This window comes from Siphateles boraxobius, unplaced genomic scaffold (assembly GCF_051911475.1).
Source record: "Siphateles boraxobius isolate OS27281-9 unplaced genomic scaffold, OSU_SipBor_1 7, whole genome shotgun sequence".
Classification (NCBI taxonomy): Eukaryota; Metazoa; Chordata; class Actinopteri; order Cypriniformes; family Leuciscidae; genus Siphateles; species Siphateles boraxobius.
Window position 1 is genome coordinate 39,593,941 of NW_027509197.1, and position 21,060 is coordinate 39,615,000.

A 21,060-nucleotide genomic window follows, 5' to 3' on the forward strand; every position below is an offset into this window, starting at 1 on the left:
CAGCTTGGTACCTAGCAGATTCTGAAAATAGACATTTTAAGGATTAAAAAAAATCAGGTGGCATAAAAAAAGCTGGGGGTGCGCGTGGACCTCTATTTCCATCTAGACTATGGTGTTCTCAGCGCCGCCCGGCAAAACAAAAGTCTGGAGCTCAGTCAAAATAAAAGTCCCGCTTCCAAGACATCGGCCAATCAGAAAAACGTATCTGCCGGTATTTTAAAAATGCAAAATATCGGCCGATATATATCGCCCTTGGTGATATATCGGTCGACCACTACAAGACACACACTCATGTTTGACCAATCCGACACGCATGTGTTTCAGAGAGGAATCATGTTTGAGATCAAGCTGAGTGATGAAGAGCACACAGAGATGAAGACTGATGAGGAGTCAGAGGTGAACTGACTCACACTCATGATCAGTGTTGGGGATTGTTACTTTTGTGTTACAATATAACTTTACCTTCTAAAGTACATTACACACTAATTATGTTACTTTGTTACTTTTTATGGAAAGTAATGCGTTACATTACTTTTCCTTGATCTCTTTTTTGCAATGATGTGAATGTAGGCTAATATTGAGCAGGCAGGATATAAGCATGATGGTTGACCTTGTGTGTGTGTGTGTGACAGGACAAGACCCTGAATGACACACTGACGTTTCAGCGTGGAGAAAACATCCACAACGGTCCACACGGCTCAGAGGAAGAGGAGCAGAAGAAGAGAGCTGAATGGTGTCGAGACGCCGCTGACACTTTACTGAACGCTCTTGAGCGCATGGATGTGACGACAGAGAGTATCAGTGACACTCAGACAGGTGACACACACACACACTCACACACTCACTGAATGCTCTCGAGTGCATGGATGTGACGACAGAGAGTATCGGTGACACTCAGACAGGTGACACACACACACACACACACACACACACACTCACTGAACGCTCTCGAGCGCATGGATGTGACGACAGAGAGTATCAGTGACACTCAGACAGGTGACACACACACACACTCACACACTCACTGAATGCTCTCGAGTGCATGGATGTGACGACAGAGAGTATCGGTGACACTCAGACAGGTGACACACACACACACTCACTGAACGCTCTCGAGCGCATGGATGTGACAACAGAGAGTATCAGTGACACTCAGACAGGTGACACACACACACACACACACTCACACACTCACTGAATGCTCTCGAGTGCATGGATGTGACGACAGAGAGTATCGGTGACACTCAGACAGGTGACACACACACACTCACTGAACGCTCTCGAGCGCATGGATGTGACAACAGAGAGTATCAGTGACACTCAGACAGGTGACACACACACACACACACTCACTGAACGCTCTCGAGCGCATGGATGTGACAACAGAGAGTATCAGTGACACTCAGACAGGTGACACACACACACACACACACACTCACTGAATGCTCTCGAGCGCATGGATGTGACGACAGAGAGTATCAGTGACACTCAGACAGGTGACACACACAGACACACACACACACACACACTCACTTACTGAACGCTCTCGAGTGCATGGATGTGACGACAGTGTATAAATGATTATGAAAACATGTATAATGCATTATACATAAAGGCTTTACGTAAAGTCTTAGCGAATTTTTTTGAAAACAATTATTTAAGTTTAAAGGAGATTATATTGACAGACTTCTTTATGTAATCCTGTAAATCTTGATCTATGAAATAATAATCTGAAAAAAACATTTGACGAAATATAAAATAAGTTTGTATGTTTTATTTTTTGCATAATTTTTGATACATCAGGCTTTTATGCCTCATTTAGTCTAATATGGAGGGGAAAACAGCTCAAAACTGAGCAAAAATATGCAATTTGCTGATATTTATTGACATTCTGATGCTTGTAATGTATATCAATGAGATCTTTATAACAGTATAACAGCTACACATATACTTACATAAAGTGCATATAATATCAATATCTGCCAAATATATATTTTAGTGAGATGATATTTAAATGCTTAGTTTTATGATCAACGCTCTGTATTGGATTGCATTATATGTTTTAAAACTACAATGATGATTGAGAGATGAACAAATAAACCTTCCACAAAAGCCTGATGATCATATTTGGTGATTTTTCTATAATATGATATCTGGATAATCAAGTAAACCTCCGTCGCTTCAGTCCAGTTGAAGTATTACTAACAATATCAAAGTTATTCTTTAAGAAGTAGAACTAAAAAATAGTAGGAAATTACTAGTCATCCAATTTTTTATATCAACTATGCATTCTGATAATTTTTTTAATTGGTAAGTTTCGTTAGGTTTTGAAGAAATATAGAGCTGAGTATCATCAGCATAACAGTGAAAACTAATGCCATGCTTCCTAATGATATCTCCTAAAGGTAGCATGTACAGAGTGAACAGTAACGGTCCTAGAACTGAGCCTTGTGGGACACCATACTGAACTTGTGATCGATAAGACATCTCTACATTTACTGCTACAAACTGATAGTGGTCAGATAAATATGATTTAAACCATGCTAGTGCAATTCCACTAATGCCAACATAGTTTTCTAGTCTATTTAAGAGAATGTTGTGGTAAATGGTGTCAAATGCAGCACTAAGATTAAGTAACACTAATAGAGAGATACAACCACGATCGGATGATAAGAGCAAATCATTTGTGACTCTAATGAGAGCTGTCTCAGTGCTATGGTGCGGTCTAAATCCTGACTGGAAATCCTCACAGATACCATTTCTTTCAAGAAAGGAACACAGTTGTGAGGATACTGCCTTTTCTAGTATCTTTGACAGAAAAGGTAGATTTGAGATCGGCCTGTAATTGATTAATTCTGTAGGATCAATTTGCGTTTTTTTAACAAGCGGTTTAATCATAGCCAGCTTAAAGGTTTTTGGTACGTATCCTAGAGACAAAGACGAATTAAAGATGTTAAGAAGAGGATCTATGACTTCTGGAAGCATCTCTTTCAGTAGTTTAGTCGGTATAGGGTCTAACATACATGTTGTCGATTTAGATGAATTAACGATTTTGCTAAATTCTTCCTCTCCTATGGCAATGAATGAATCAAATTTTACCTCAGGGAGACTATAATGCACTCCCTGATGCGATACTGTACTAGACGGTTGCATAGTTATAATTTTGTCCCTAATATTATCAATCTTATAAGTGAAGAAGTTCATAAAGTCATTACTGCTGTGTTTCTTGGAAACTTCTGGGCTTGAAGCTTTCTTTTCCGTTAGTTTAGCCACTTTTTCAAATAAATACCTAGGATTGTGTTTATTTTCCTTCTAATAGGGTTGAAAAATAAGCAGATCTATATATATATATATATATATATATATATATATATATATATATATATATATATATATATATATATAGTTTGTGTGTGTGTAATCTCAGAATAAACCCCCTTCAGGCTGATGAATACCTGATCCTGATCACCCTGTCGTGTTTTTTCTGAGAGAACAATTGGCTGGATGTACATTACTCACTTATGACACACACACATCCAGCTGAATGTTGATCCGGCTCATGATCTGCTGGTTTATGTGTGTATGTAGTTTCAGAGGAGCAGGAGGAAGGACACAGAAAGCACTGGACGAAGCGTTTGCCGGAGACGCTCCTGAACGCTCTCGCTCAAGCACAGCTCACGGGTAAAACCGCTTCACTGCAGTCCTGCTGAAACTCACACACTTTCACACTGATCGCACCACACATGAACAACCACTGCGATTCAAACGCGTTCAGTGATGTGACGTGTGTGTTGTTCACACAGAGACACTGATGTCATCAGATGAGAAGCGTCTGACAGAGGAAGAGCGTGATGATGAAGAGCGTCTGGAGCCTCGATCAGATGATGAGGACACGTAAGTGACACACACTGACATACACACACACGTCTGGTTTGCTATCTTTGTGGGGACTTTCACGGCCGGCTCGCAAGCCGCGACAAAGAAGGAGACAACACGTTGGATATTGCTCAAAAGAATAACATTTATTAAAGTAAGAATAATTAAATGAGACTGAGACGAGACGGAAAGCAAACAAACAACAAACACACAACCCACAAATATGACCCATACTTGGTTCATAACAGGACTCTCCATAGTCGTAATGGTTTTTGTACCGTTTAAACTGTATATTCTGTCTCCTTACACTAACCCAGGGGCGTAATTTGTGGGGGGGATGGGGGGGATATAACCCCCCCAATATTTAAATCTATGCATTACAATACCCCCCATTATTTATACCATGATCACAATATCAGGAGGCATACCCAAACTTCAACCCCCCCAATGTTCAAACCAAATCTACGCCCTTGCACTAACCCAACTCCTAAACCTACCCATCACACACACACACACACACACACACACACACACACACACACACACACACACACACACACACACACACACACACACACCAGAGGTGTAAAGTCCAAGTTCAGAAAGTAAAATTCCTGATCAGTATTTTATTCTAATCACCTGTATTTGCTAATTAGCAGTTCTTCAGCCGGAGAACTAATGAGTGAAATCAGCTGACGAGTTCATGAGTGGAATAAACATATGACAGGACTTTTACTTTCTGACCCCTGCACTTTACACCTCTGCAAACACACACACACACACACACTAACCGACCCCTAAACCTAACCATCTCACACACACACACACACACACTAACCGACCCCTAAACCTAACCATCTCACACACACACACACACACACACAAACCGACCCCTAAACCTAACCCAACCACCAACTGCCTGACCGGTGCCAGAAACACACACACACTAACCGACCCCTAAACCTAACCCAACCACCAACTGCCTGACCAGTGCCAGAAACACACACACACACACTAACCGACCCCTAAACCTAACCCAACCACCAACTGTCTGACCAGTGCCAGAAACAAACACACACACACACACACTAACCGACCCCTAAACCTACCCATCACACACACACACACACACACTAACCGACCCCTAAACCTAACCCAACCACCAACTGCCTGACCAGTGCGAGAAACACACACACACACACACACACACTCTAACTGACCCCTAAACCTACCCATCACACACACACACACACACTAACCGACCCCTAAACCTAACCCAACCACCAACTGCCTGACCAGTGCGAGAAACACACACACACACACTAACCGACCCCTAAACCTAACCCAACCACCAACTGCCTGACCAGTGCGAGAAACACACACACACACACACTAACCTGACCCCTAAACCTACCCATCTCACACACACACTAGCCGACCCCTAAACCTACCCATCTCACACACACACACACTAACCGACCCCTAAACCTACCCATCTCACACACACACACACACACACTAACCGACCCCTAAACCTAACCCAACCACCAACTGCCTGACCAGTGCGAGAAACACACACACACACACACTAACCTGACCCCTAAACCTACCCATCTCACACACACACACACTAACCGACCCCTAAACCTAACCCAACCACCAACTGCCTGACCAGTGCGAGAAACACACACACACACACACACTCTAACTGACCCCTAAACCTACCCATCACACACACACACACATACACTAACCGACCCCTAAACCTACCCATCACACAAACATACACACTAACCCTACCCATCAAACACACACATACATACACACACACACACACAAACACTAACCCTACCCATCGAACACACACACAAACACACACACACTAACCCTACCCATCAAACACACATACACACACACACACTAACCCTACCCATCGAACACACACACACAAACACACACACTAACCCTACCCATCAAACACACACACACACACACACACACACTAACCCTACCCATCAAATACACACACACACACGCTAACCCTACCCCTAAATCTACCCATCACACAAAACTTTCTGCATTTTTACATTTTCAAAAAAACATTTGTACCCATGGGATCCGCTGGCTGCTCCCCACAATGTAATATAAACCTGTGCACACACACACACACACACACACACACAGAGAGATGTTTGAGAGACCGTGACTGACGTCTGCTTCCCATCAGGAACTTTGAGGAGTCGGAGGACGAGCTGAGAGAGGAGGTGACCGACTCCATGAGGAACCTCTTCATCATCACACAGGAGGAAGAGCACACACACACCGATGACCCAACACGGGAAACACAGGAGGAGCACACACACACCGATGACCCAACACGGGAAACACAGGAGGAAGAGCACACACACACAGATGACCCAACACGGGAAACACAGGAGGAAGAGCACACACACACAGATGATCCAACACGGGAAACACAGGAGGAAGAGCACACACACACAGATGACCCAACACGGGAAACACAGGAGGAAGAGCACACACACACAGATGACCCAACACGGGAAACACAGGAGGAAGAGCACACACACACAGATGACCCAACACGGGAAACACAGGAGGAAGAGCACACACACACAGATGACCCAACACGGGAAACACAGGAGGAAGAGCACACACACACAGATGACCCAACACGGGAAACACAGGAGGAAGAGCACACACACACAGATGACCCAACACGGGAAACACAGGAGGAAGAGCACACACACACAGATGACCCAACACGGGAGCAAGTGAACAGCAGCGCAGAGGAAGATTCCCAGAAAACCACTGTGGAATGAAGGAATCCTCCTTTCTTTCTTTTGTAACTCAAGCTGCTATATATATATATATATATATTAGTGCTGTCAGACATTTTTTTTATCGCGAGATTAACGTTCTTTTTGGCCTAACAAACTTTGCAGTTTTTTTCACATGCTGTTGCAACAACTAGTAACATTAGAAAAACTACAACACCACACCGGATAGCTAGACCGGAAACAAAACAACCGGCACGCCGACCAAAGAGTAGTAACGTTACGTTTTGAGTAGATGGCGAGCGCGAGACGCCGAAATGGATGCCAATAAGATTCTGAATGGAAAGTTTACTTTTAAAAAGTTGCCAAATGGTTCCATTGACAAGACCGAAGTGATCTGTGTGTTTTGTAGTAAACTGGGCTATCATCGCCGCATGTCCAGTCTGAAATACCACTAGATGTCCAAGCACACATGCGAATTCTCCGCCGCCTTGTCAGAGCCAGCCGACGGCTTTGATGAGGATTTATTTATTTATTTTTATTTCAATTAAAATATATGCATATATTTATTTTAATTTTAAATGATTTTTTAGGGTTCATTCTGAACACTATTATTTGTTACACACATAATTGTTTATAATTTAAATGGATGACTTCAGACAGAAGTACATGGATACCACAACAAGAACAAACTTACTGCCAATCCACTTTTCCATGTTGATCAGAGCATTAAAATGAGAAAAAAATAATGGGACAAAAAGAAATCAAGGGACATTTATAATCGATAAAAATGTGATTAATTGCGAGTTAACTATGACATTAATGCGATTAATCGCGATTAAATATTTTAATGTTTGACAGCACTAATATATATATAGGGCTTGAAATTAACACTCGCCCAATTAACCCGCCAAATGTGTGTGTAAAATCAAGTGGCGGGTAACGCTGTCAAATCACGAACCACTTTAGCGTTACTTCTTATTTACTCACTTTGCTGGGAAGTTCGTGTAAGACAAATCTGCACAGATTTAGTGCAAATACTCAACTCTATATTCAGAAGTTTTGTTTAGAAGTTTAGAGTCCGAGTGGGTTTGATTCATTCAAATTGATTGATTTGTGACTTTGATTCATTGAACATGTTCATTCACATTTTACTGAATGTGTCCGTTTCATAAATGTTTTAATATATGAAGGTAAAGACTGCTGTTTATGACTATGTATTATTATATTGGTGCATATAAATGAAAAGGTTCTTCACTAAATTAACATGAATCATGTTTAGTCAGTCAAATTATACCTTAATTATTTGAAACTATCTACTTTACGACGACTGATTCATATGATGCTTCCTCTGAGAGAAAATATTCTTTAAATAATTTCAGAGCAAATACAAAAACAGATTTCCTTTTATTTTTCCATATGCTGTAAAGTTGCTGTGGAACAGTGTAGAGCATAAAGCGCTAGATAAACACATTGACGGTATTTGGCCTCGAGAAGAAGTTCAAAACAAATCAAAATGAAAGTATTTGACATGTTTTTTCTGTGAAAGTGTTTTAGAGAAGTGCAGTTCCATCAGAAGAATAAACGTGTTGTCTGATCAAACACTCGCTGCTTGTGATTCTTGAATCTGTGGAGACACACAGGAGAACAGCAGAGGAACATGACCGGGACAAACTGAAGCCCACACACACCGTGAACGGGACGGATGAGCTTCAGACCCGGGCCGAACATGGGTCCTGAACAGGCTTCACATACACCAGCTCTGAGAACACACACACAAACATTATACAGTATGTTTATTACTTCACTAGAACCGTCCAACAAGTCTAGGTTAGAATACATACATATTCAAGTTTTGGAAAATGATATTCTAATGCTGACGTTCTGCAAATGCTAAATCAATCTAAATTACGCTTGAGAAAAGTGTGATTGATTCACTTTCAATTTCATTGATTCATTTCCTCAAAAAAGTAATATTTGTGATGCCCACTGGTTTTTTAAAGCTGCCTGAAAGTGATGCTTTTGAATGTGAACGACTCATGTTAGAAATGTTTCAATTCTACATCCTGTTTACTACAATTCAAATCAAATCGAGATGAACTAGTCTACACTACCGCTCAAAAGTGTGGGATCGGTCAGATTTTTTAATGTTTTTAAAAGAAGTCTCTTCTGTTCACCAACGAATACAACAACAACAAAAAAAGTAATATTGTTAAATATTATGACAATTTAAAATAATTGTTTTCCATTTGAATATATTTTATTAAAATTTGTATATTTTTGATCAAAGCTGAATTTTCAGCATCATTACTCCAGTCTTCAGTGTCACATGATCCTTCAGAAATCACTATAATATGATGATTTGATGATCAAGAAACATTTATGATTATTATCAATGTTGGAAACAGTCATGTACAATTTTTTTCAGGATTCTTTTATGAATAGAAAGTTCCATTTAATTTATTTGAAACATTAAAAATGTCTTCACTGTCACTTTTGATCAATTTATGCATCCTTGATTAATAAAAGTATTGATTTCTTCAATAAAGAATCTTGAACATTTTCACATAACTTTTCAACATTGATAATTAAAATAAACGTTTTTTTTTAGCAAAATCATCATATTATAGTGATTTCTGATGGATCATGTGACACTGAAGACTGGAGTAATGATGCTGAAAATTCAGCTTTGATCACAGGAATAAATTACACTTTACTATATATTCACATAGAATAAAGCTGTTTTACATTGGAATAATATTTCACAATATTACAGTTCTTACTGTATTTATGATCAATTAATGCAGGCTTGGTGAGCAGAAGAGACGTCTTTCACAAATATTCTTTTAAATTATTCCAAACTTCTGACCGTATATATAAATAAATATAGTCAAAAGTTAGGAATAGTTAAGAATTGTGTTTATATATATATATATATATTAAGAATAAAATCCAGCTTTGATAACAGGAATACATTATATTATACAATATAATAAAACAGAAAAAATTATTACAATTTAAAATAATTGTTTGACAAATATTACTGTTTTTTGTTTTTTAAAATCAAATAAATGCAGCGTTGGTAAGCAGAAAAGACTTCTTTTAAAAACATAAAAAATCTTAGCGATCACAAACTTTTGAACAGCAGTATATATAATATATGTGTGTGTGTGTGTGTGTGTGTGTGTGTGTGTAATCAGAATACTGTACTAATTAAAAAGTATTGCATTATAACATTCTCAGAGTGTGTAGTGAAGGACAGTGTGATGTGTGTGTTTTACCTGCGCAGGATGAGCTGTGCGGCGGGCGGCAGGTGTGTGAGAGTGTGTGTGTGTGTGAGTGTGTGTGCGGCCGTGTGCAGCAGCGTCTGTGGAGAGTTGCAGCTGTTCTCGCTCCACAGTAACGTGTGTGTGTAATTCCCAGACAGCCTGAGCTCCGACACACACACACATAGCAGACCGGCGGGAAGAGCCACTAACTGATTCCCTTCAACGTTCAGAGACCTCAGAGACCTGAACACACACACACACACACACACACACACTGAACACTCTTATAGATTAACCCTTAATCACTCCTTGTGGTCCAGTGGACCTTTACTGCATGTGAGTGTGTGTGTGTGTGTGTGTGTGTGTGTGTGTGTGTGTGTGTGTGTGTGTGTGTGTGTGTGTGTGTGTGTGTGTGTGTGTGTGTGTGTGTGTGTGTGTGTGTGCGCGTGTGTGTGTGTGTGTGTGCGTGTGTGTGTGTGTGTGTGAGTGGACCCCACTGCATGTGAGCCTGTGTGTGTGTGTGTGTGTGTGTGTGTGTGTGTGTGTGTGTGTGTGTGTGTGTGTGTGTGTGTGTGTGTGTGTGTGTGTGTGTGTGTGTGTGTGTGTGTGTGTGTGTGTGTGTGTGTGTGTGCGTGTGTGCGAGTGGACCCCACTGGACTTTTCCTTGTTACCTTAATCAGGGGCTTGAATCTGTAATCAGTAAATCTCTGTAACTTTTCCTAAATAATCTATCTCAACATGCACAAAAAATCTGGGCTTGATTTGGTTGTTCTAAAGGTGTGTACATTTTTTTTTTGCCGTTTAAGGTCCTTGGGTCCACATTGAAAATGAATGGGAAAATGAAAAAAAAAAGACATTTTTGCATTTTGTTTGTCAAAAAATAAATAATAAATCCAGAATAAATCTGAAAATTTCAACATTTAAATTAAGGTCTGGTTTTAGAGCATAAAAACATAAAGTGGAACAAACTTTCTATCTCTTTCACACACACACACACACACTTTCACACACACACACACACACACACACTTTCACACACACACACACACACTTTCACACACACACACACACACACTTTCACACACACACACACACACACACACACACACACACACACACACACACACACACACACGCGTGACTGCAACAGAGAGCATTTTTATAGATATTGGCAAATAAAATCAACAAAACTGGCATAAATCTGAAAATTTCTACATTTAATTTTTTTTAATCTCGTTCTAAAAAAATTAATCATTTGTGATAAATAATTTTCTGACATAAATAGTATGTGATTACAGTCATATCTTTTAGTGGTGACTTGTCTTGTTTCTGCAAATTTATGTAGAATAATTTGCAAAAGCAGACAATTCAAAATACATCAGACAACAACAACAAATTCTAGCTTTGACAAAAATACAGATTTTTTATTTATTTAAGAATGTTAATAAACATTAGGTGTGAATGAATGATTTGGTATGAAGTGTTGACCTGAGGTGTCTGATGTCACTGCTGAGGGATCGGAGGAGATTATAGGACACGTCCAGATGCTGCAGACAGGCCAGAGAGAACAGCCTACACACACACACACACACACACACACACACGGAGAGAGAGAGTGAAGCAGAGCAGCAGAACATCATGATACTGAGCGGTTCAGTTTCATCAGGGGCCGTATTCACAAAGAATTTTATCTTACCACTAGGAGTGCTCCTAAATCGCACTAAAATATTTTAGCTAGGAGTTTTCTCTTAAAAGTTATTCACAACGCCTTTCAGACCTACTCTTAGTAAAGAAAAATGACAACTCCTAAACTAAGAGTGAGTCTTCGTTGCTATGGATGACGTCATTACTCATGCACGAGCTTGACTGAAGTGACCACCTTGATTGGCTGATGATTGTAACGCGGGAATGATTCCAAACACCTCCCCTATGATGATGAGTGACAGGTGACAGGTCTGAGAATGCGTGCGCTACACAAGTAGTGCGAAGGACGGAAGATGATGAATAACTGAATAAATAGCCTAAATGAATAAAGAGTAAGGAAAAACAAATAGCCTAGTAGCCTAATGAAACATATGGATTGATGCAATATCTTTGCAACATTATTGAATTAATCTGTCACTATGCCTCTGCCTACGTTTGCAAAGAGAAGAACATTTTAATTTGATTCACAATGAAATGTTACAATTAGTTTACATGCAGTGAGTAGTTTTGGTTGTTGTTGGTGGCGTTGTTGCATCCCTAGTTATGCCTACAATGCAAAATTGTTCCCTCGTGATTGGGAGCTCCTGTAGCCGCCGCATACGCATTTCAAAACATCGCAACGTGAAATGCCACAAAATGCGGTTTGTGAATAGGTCTTAGTGAGTTAGGAGTCCTCTCGACTTCTTTTAAGCTGTCCCAGACTTAGGTGCTACTTTTAGGGCTAAAATGCTTCGTGAATTACTCTTAGTCAAAAAAATTAGGAGTCCTAAAGTTACGAGTGACACGCCCATTATTTTTAGGAGTTGCTCCTAAATTCGCCAGTTAGGAGCTACTTTTAGCCTTAAAATGTGTTGTGAATACGGCCCCAGATCTATAACCTCTTTATGTTTTCAAATCATCTCTTTTTACTGTATTGTATTTACTTTAATTATGATTTTCTATTATGATGTTGGTTTCTTTTTACTGTAGGGACCCCTCAGAAATGAATGGTTCATCTCGAGGGGATATCCTTGGAAACACAGAAATAAAGATCACCTGACCCAACGTCTGCTGAAGATTTAAACGACTAACAGAAATAGCAGATTTTTTTGTGTAAAATTCAAAATGGTGATATAGCCTGTTAACTGTCAGAGTCATTTTGGCGGACTTTATTAATTATGTTTTTTCTTGATCACATATTTTACTAATCATCATCATCATCATCATCATCATCACCTTAAACAGTCAAAATTCCTCCTGTGAAAACCGTTATGAACTTAGACATTGCGCTAACTTTTAGCGGCTCAGTTTTTGTGATATCAACTTCAAATCTGGAACACAACTTGGTCCGACATAGATTTGAACTTTTATCTATAACTTTTTTTAAACTTTCAGTTTTAAGTGCTTTCACTTCTGCAATAATCTGCTGAGTGTCTTTTTTTTAAAGAGACCATCTTTTTGATCTTTTTCATATGATCATATGATGCGGTTTCTTGTTTTCCTTTTTCTGTAGTGGTTTGTGTAGCTGTTACAGAGTTACAAACTCAGAGTGTCAAACCTAAGAGATATTCTTTATAAAGTTAAGTCTCAGCCGAGCCTTCCTAAAACGCTTCGTACAAACACACCCCCACAAATCTGTCAGTGTGTGTGTGTGTGTGTGTGTGCATGTGTGAGAATTAGTATGAGTGTTAGTGCGTGTGTGTGCGTGTGCATGTGTGAGAGTTAGTATGAGTGTTAGTGCGTGTGTGTGCGTGTGTGTGAGAGAGTATGTGAGTGTGCGTGTGTGTGAGAGAGAGTATGTGAGTGTTAGTGTGAGTGAGTGTGTTAGTGTTAGTGCGTGTGTGTGTGTGTGTGTGAGCGTGTGTGTGTTACTGTGAGTGTTAGTGCGTGTGTGTGCGAGAGAGTATGTGAGTGTGTTAGTGTGAGTGAGTGTTAGTGTGAGTGTAAGTGCGTGTGTGTGTGTGCGCGCGCGTGTGCATGTGTGTGTGTGTTTGTGTGTGTGTGTGTGTGTGTGTGAGAGAGAGAGTATGTGAGTGTTAGTGTGAGTGAGTGTGTTAGTGTTAGTGCGTGTGTGTGAGCGTGTGTGAGTTACTGTGAGTGTTAGTGCGTGTGTGTGCGAGAGAGTATGTGAGTGTGTTAGTGTGAGTGAGTGTTAGTGTGAGTGTTAGTGCGTGTGTGTGCGTGTGTGTGAGAGAGAGAATGTGAGTGTTAGTGTGAGTGAGTGTGTTAGTGTTAGTGCGTGTGAGTGTGAGTGCGTGTGTGTGTGTGTGTGCGAGCGTGTGTGAGTTACTGTGAGTGTTAGTGCGTGTGTGTGCGAGAGAGTATGTGAGTGTGTTAGTGTGAGTGAGTGTTAGTGTGAGTGTAAGTGCGTGTGTGTGTTTGCGTGTGTGTGTGTGAGAGAGATAGTATGTGAGTGTTTTAGAGTGAGTGCGTGTGTGTGTGTGTGCATGCGTGTGTGTGTGAGAGAGTATGTGAGAGTGTTAGTGTGAGTGTTAGTGTGTGTGTGTGTGAGAGAGAATGTGAGTGTTTTAGTGTGAGTGCGTGTGTTTGTGCATGCGTTTGTGTGTGTGTGTGAGAGAGAGTATGCGAGAGTGTTAGTGTGAGTGTTAGTGTGTGTGTGTGTGTGAGAGAGAGAGAGAGTATGTGAGAGTGTTAGTGTGTGTGTGTATGTATGTGAGAGAGAGAGTATGTGAGAGTGTTAGCGTGAGTGAGTGTGTTAGTGTGAGTGTGTGTGTGCGCGTGTGTGAGAGAGTATGTGTGTGTGTGTGTGTGTGTGTGTGTGTGCGAGCGCGCGTGTGTGTGTGTGTGTGTGTGTGTGTGTGTGTGTGTGAGCGCGCGTGTGTGTGTGTGTGTGTGTGAGAGAGAGTATGTGAGTGTGTGTGTGTGTGTGTGTGTGTGTGTGTGTGTGTGTGTGAGACAGAGTATGTGAGTGTGTTAGTGTGTGTGTGTGCATGTGTGTGTGTGTGTATATGTGTGTGTGTGTGTGTGTCTGTGTGTGTGTGTGCGAGCGTGTGTGTGTGTGTGTGTGCGAGCGTGTGTGTGTGTGTTTCTCGCACTGGTCAGGCAGGTGTGTGATCTTGCAGAAGGAGATGACCAGCGTCTGGAGTTTGTGGAGTTTGTTGATGTGCGCGGGAAGCTCCTCTATGGGGTTATTCCTCATCTTTAACACCTGCAGCTGATGAAGATCACACACCTGAAAGAGGAAGAGGAGGGACATCAAACATCGTGATCTGAATCATGACAGGAAACAGAACTAAAGTAACTGAAGCACCTCCTGAGGAACGTGTGTGAGGTCATTGAAGGACACGTTCAGATACTGGAGACGCTCAGACAGTGACGTCACGTCAGGAAGATCACAGATGAAATGAGCCTGCAGGAAAACACAATCTTAAAGTCCATCTGTGGTGAAAATCCAGTTTTTAATGTTGTTTATGTGTCTATGTGGTGTTTTTAATATGCTTTAAGACAAACCATGTGTAAATTCATAAGTCGACAGCATTGCTGAGTATTTTCTCCTAAAAACTGCAGTGAACCAAAGACAGTCTCAAAAACACGCTTTGAAATCGCTGGTGTTTCTGACGTCACAAACTACCTTGTAACCAATCAGATCAACGTGTGATCGTCAACGAGTGGATCTCTGAGTGAGTGAGTGAGTGGAGGCGGGGCTCATTTGCATATTCATAGAACCGCACATACTAAATGAGGCAAGGGTGTCGAGCACTGGGGATTTCTTTAAGACTGCAAGAGAAGCTCGGCTTCCCCTATAATGTCAAAAAATTAATGGTCAAATGTGTACTATTGTGTTAACAGTTTATTGACTAAAAATGCGTTAGAAGACGTTCATCTCGAAGACGAGTTAGTTCAGAATCAGCTTCATATATCAGACTCGATTTCCTTCATTCATTCCCGGAGCGTCAGTGCATTTCCCTGTTGAAGCCGAGCGTCCGGTGACTTCGGTGGCGCTGCTTTGAACTGTTTTTTCCAGTGCTTCGAAACTTGACGGTCATTGGATAAATCTGCGACTATGCCCCGCCCACGGACGCTCAGTCTCTGGGGAGAATGAGGAGTGGGCGGGGCTAGACTCTGGGCTTCTGGGCGTGATGATTGGAGGATCTCCTTTTGATTGACAGCGATTTTTTATTATAAAAAGTCGTCATATATTTTACACAATTATACACACAACATTCCTTGTTTCAGTTTAACCTCATTCCCACATTTCCTCCGTAGAGTTTAATATCTTTTTTTTCTCGATCGTTTGTTCATTCATTCATTCAGTATATATATATATATATATATATGAAAACTTAGAATATCATGCAAAAGTTTGATGATTGATAATTTCGATGATTATGGCTTACAGCTTATGAAAACCCCAAATTCAAAATCTCAAAAAATTTGAATATTACATGAAATCAATAAAAAAAAGGATTTTAAATACAGAAATGTCGGCCCTCTGAAAAGTATAATCATGCTAATGTATATAGTTATATATACTAAATATATTAGTTTTACCTTTTAATCTGAATTACTGAAATACATGAAGTTTTGCATGATATTCTACATTTTCGAGTTTCACCTGTATATATAAATATTTAAGTATAAATAAATGAACAATTTTTATGACGTAGGCCGAACATGAGCTTCCCCTCTCTGAAAGACAGCAGCCGCCACTGGTGTCGAGCTACATTTCAAGATATTTTAAGGCATAAAGAAATGTTTATTCAAGGAAACAACACTTAAATATGTCATTTTGACCTCCTTTCAGTCAACAAAACACAATTACAGATGTGACCAAAAACAGTTCCTTAAACTGCATATAAAAATAAATGAGCCAAGAGGGGAAGTGCACATGCTCTACTTCCTGTTTTAATCCGAATGTTTCATTTCCTAAAGACATAAAGCTCTTTGTGTGGATGCAGAAGCTTCTCCTACAGAAGATCTGTTGTCCACACACACAGGACTGAAGACTGAGAACACAATCTGTCTTTACATGGACAGAGGAACTCAAGTCTGACTTTATACTGAAATAAGGGGCGAGCGATGATGTCACTGACCTCAAACACACATCATGACGGATGATTGACAGTATTATTGCCTCACACTCACAGCGAACATTAAGTTATTTCTGCACTGAGCATTTGCTTCAATAACAAGCTTCAGTTATAAAAATAGTTTTCAGAATTTGGTCAGTGAGAATTATTACATCATCAGGTTTTAAAGCTGGTCTAAACTAGTTTCAGCTTCAAAGGCACCATTACATAATTATAATAACAACAACAAGTTTTATTTATATAGCGCCTTCTATCATCACGTATTATGAGCTTGAACATATTCAACTGAGCTTTAGTCACAATCAAGCAAATATGACTGAAATCACATCCGACAAGGAATGATCTGGCATAGTTATGAACAAACGTCACATTAATAAAACTTTCCTTCAAAGTGATCTCGTCTTTAATAATATCCACAAAAACATGTATACGTCATTCATGGAACCTTTTTGTCTGAAATGATTTAGCTGGACGATTTTTAAATGTTACTACTTGTTTTGGAACGTTCAGAGAAATTCAAAAGTAACATCCTCATAATGTTTCAAAATGATCAAATGGAATGTTCGATATAGATTACAATGATCCGTTCAGAGAAAATTCCGAAATAACATTTTCATAACTTACTGGGAACGTTAACACAATGTTCTTAGAACATATGTTTGTTTCTCTTTCACTCTCACACACTCACTCACTCACACACTCACTTAAACACTCACTCACTCACTGACACACTCACTCACTCACTCACACACTCACTTAAACACTCACTCACTCACTGACACACTCACTCACTCTCACACACTCACTCACTCACTCACACACTCACTTAAACACTCACTCACTCACTGACACACTCACTCACTCACTCACACACTCACTCACTCACTCACTCACTCACACACTCACTCACTCTCACACACTCACTCACTCACTCACTCACACACTCACTCACACACTCACTCACACACTCACTCACACACTCACACACTCACACACTCACTCATTCACACTCACTCACTCATTCACACTCACTCACTCTCAAACTCTCAAACTCTCACTCACTCACTCACGCACTCACTCACTCACTCACGCACTCACTCACGCACTCACTCACGCACTCACTCACTCACTCACTCACGCACTCACACACTCACTCACTCACTCACTCACACACTCACACACTCACTCACTCACTCACTCACGCACTCACTCACTCACTCACTCACTCACTCACTCACGCACTCACTCTCACACTCACTCACACACTCACTCTCAATCACTCACTCTCACACTCACTCACACACTCACTCTCACTCACTCTCTCTCACACTCACTCTCTCACACTCTCTCACACACTCACACACTCACTCACACACTCACACACACACTCACTCTCTCACTCACTCACTCTCTCACTCACTCTCTCACTCTCTCACTCACACTCACTCACTCTCACACACACACACTCTCACTCACTCACTCTCGCACACACTCTCGCACACACTCTCGCACACACTCTCGCACACACACGCACACACACACGCACTCACTCACTCACTCACTCACTCACACACTCACACTCACTCACACACTCTCACTCACTCACTCACACACTCACTCCACACCCACTCACTCACTCACTCTCACACTCACTCACTCACTCACTCTCACACTCACTCACTCTCACACACTCACTCACTCACACACACTCACTCACTCACTCACACACTCACTCACTCACTCACACACTCACTCACACACTCACTCACTCGCTCACACACTCACACACTCACTCACTCACTCACACACTCACACACTCACACACACACTCACTCACACACACACTCACTCACTCACTCACTCACTCTCACACTCACTCTCACACTCACTCACACTCACTCACTCACTCACTCCCTCACAAACACACTCACTCTCACACTCACTCAAACACTCACTCACTCTCTCACACACACACTCTCACTCACACTCACTCACTCACACTCACAGACTCACTCACCCACACACACACTCACTCAATCACTCACACACTCACTCACTCTCACACTCACTCACTCTCACACTCACTCACTCACACACTCACTCACTCACACACTCACTCACTCACTCACACACTCACACACTCACTCACACACTCACACACTCACTCACTCACACACTCACTCACTCTCACACTCATTCACTCACACACACACTCACTCACTCACTCACTCACTCTCACACTCTCACACTCAATCTCACACTCACTCTCACACTCACTCTCACACTCACTCTCACACTCACTCTCACACTCACTCTCACACTCACTCACTCACTCACTCACTCCCACACTCACTCACTCTCACACTCACTCAAACACTCACTCACTCTCTCACACACACACACTCTCACTCACACTCACTCACACTCACTCACTCACTCACACACTCGCTCACACACTCACTCGCTCACACACTCACTCACTCACACACTCACTCACTCACACACTCACACACTCACTCACTCACTCACACACTCACACACTCACACACTCACTCACTCACACACACACTCACTCACACACTCACTCACTCACTCACTCACTCACTCACTCACTCTCACACTCACTCTCACACTCACTCACACTCACTCACACTCACTCACACTCACTCACTCACTCCCTCACACACACACTCATTCTCACACTCACTCAAACACTCACTCACTCTCTCACACACACACTCTCACTCACACTCACTCACTCACTCACACTCACTCACTCACTCACACACTCACTCACTCACACACACACTCACTCACTCACACACTCACTCACTCGCTCACACACTCACTCGCTCACACACTCACTCTCACACTCACTCACTCACTCACACACTCACTCACTCACACACTCACTCACTCACTCACTCACTCACTCACTCACACACTCACTCACTCACTCACTCACTCACACACTCACTCACTCTCACACTCACTCACTCTCACACTCACTCACTCTCACACTCACTCACACACTCACTCACACACTCACTCACACACTCACTCACTCACTCTCACACTCTCACACTCAATCTCACACTCACTCTCACACTCACTCACTCCCACACTCACTCACTCTCACACTCACTCAAACACTCACTCACTCTCTCACACACACACACTCTCACTCACACTCACTCACTCACACTCACTCACTCACTCACACACTCGCTCACACACTCACTCGCTCACACACTCACTCACTCACACACTCACACACTCACTCACTCACACACTCACTCACTCGCTCACACACTCACTCGCTCACACACTCACACTCACTCGCTCACACACTCACTCGCTCACACTCACTCACTCACACACTCACTCACTCACACACTCACTCACTCACTCACTCACTCACTCACTCACTCACACACTCACACACTCACACACTCACACACTCACTCACACACTCACTCACTCTCACACTCACTCACTCACAAACACACTCACTCAAACACTCACTCACTCACTCTCACACTCTCACACTCTCACACTCACTCACTCACTCACTCACTCTCACACTCACTCACTCACTCACAAACACACTCACTCTCACACTCACTCAAACACTCACTCACTCTCTCACACACACACACTCTCACTCACACTCACTCACTTACACTCTCGCACACACTCTAGCACACACACACACACGCACACACTCACTCACTCACTCACACACACACACTCACTCACTCTCACACACACACACACACACACACACACACACACACACACACTCACTCAATCACTCACTCACTCACTCTCACACACATACACACACACTCACTCTCACTCACTCAATCTCACTCACTCACTCACACACACACACTCACTCACTCACTCTCACACACACTCACTCACTCACACACACACACGCTCACTTACTCACTCACACACACACACACACTCACTCAGTCACTCACACACACACGCTCACTTACTCACTCACACACACACACAAACACACACACACTCTCGCACACACTCTCACACACACACACACACACGCACACAAACACACACACACACACACACACTTACACTAACACTCACATGTTACACTCACTCTCGCACACACTCTCGCACACACTCTCGCACACACTCTCGCACACACACACACACACACACACACACACACACACACACACACACACACACACACACACCTTGAAGCTGAGGCTGGTTCCTCCGCGCGTGAGGCAGTCCAGCACGCTGAGTCTCACAAACACACTCTCACACACACACACCTTGAACCTGAGGCTGGTTCCTCCGCGCGTGAGGCAGTCCATGACGCTGAGTCCTTCACACACACACACTCTC

General features: G+C 41.9%; 2 protein-coding genes across 2 annotated transcripts in view; one reads left to right on the forward strand and one right to left on the reverse strand.

Moving 5' to 3' along the window:
- Nucleotides 1-7,447, forward strand: part of nek5 (NIMA related kinase 5) — a 37,505-nt gene extending 30,058 nt beyond the window's left edge. Inside the window, exons 16-20 of the mRNA XM_077217179.1 lie at nt 325-396; nt 633-816; nt 3,589-3,681; nt 3,804-3,894; nt 6,104-7,447. Coding sequence (XP_077073294.1) covers nt 325-396; nt 633-816; nt 3,589-3,681; nt 3,804-3,894; nt 6,104-6,716 — 1,053 coding nt within the window. The 3' untranslated portion in view covers nt 6,717-7,447. The remainder of the gene's footprint in view (nt 1-324; nt 397-632; nt 817-3,588; nt 3,682-3,803; nt 3,895-6,103) is intronic.
- A 612-nt stretch (nt 7,448-8,059) lies between these two features.
- The window catches only part of lrrc63 (leucine rich repeat containing 63), a 22,487-nt gene continuing 9,486 nt past the window's right edge, over nt 8,060-21,060 (reverse strand). Inside the window, exons 6-10 of the mRNA XM_077217181.1 lie at nt 14,895-14,993; nt 14,680-14,816; nt 11,429-11,512; nt 9,953-10,183; nt 8,060-8,433 (exon numbers count right to left, since the gene is read on the reverse strand). Of these exons, the coding sequence (XP_077073296.1) occupies nt 8,244-8,433; nt 9,953-10,183; nt 11,429-11,512; nt 14,680-14,816; nt 14,895-14,993 (741 nt within the window). The 3' untranslated portion in view covers nt 8,060-8,243. The remainder of the gene's footprint in view (nt 8,434-9,952; nt 10,184-11,428; nt 11,513-14,679; nt 14,817-14,894; nt 14,994-21,060) is intronic.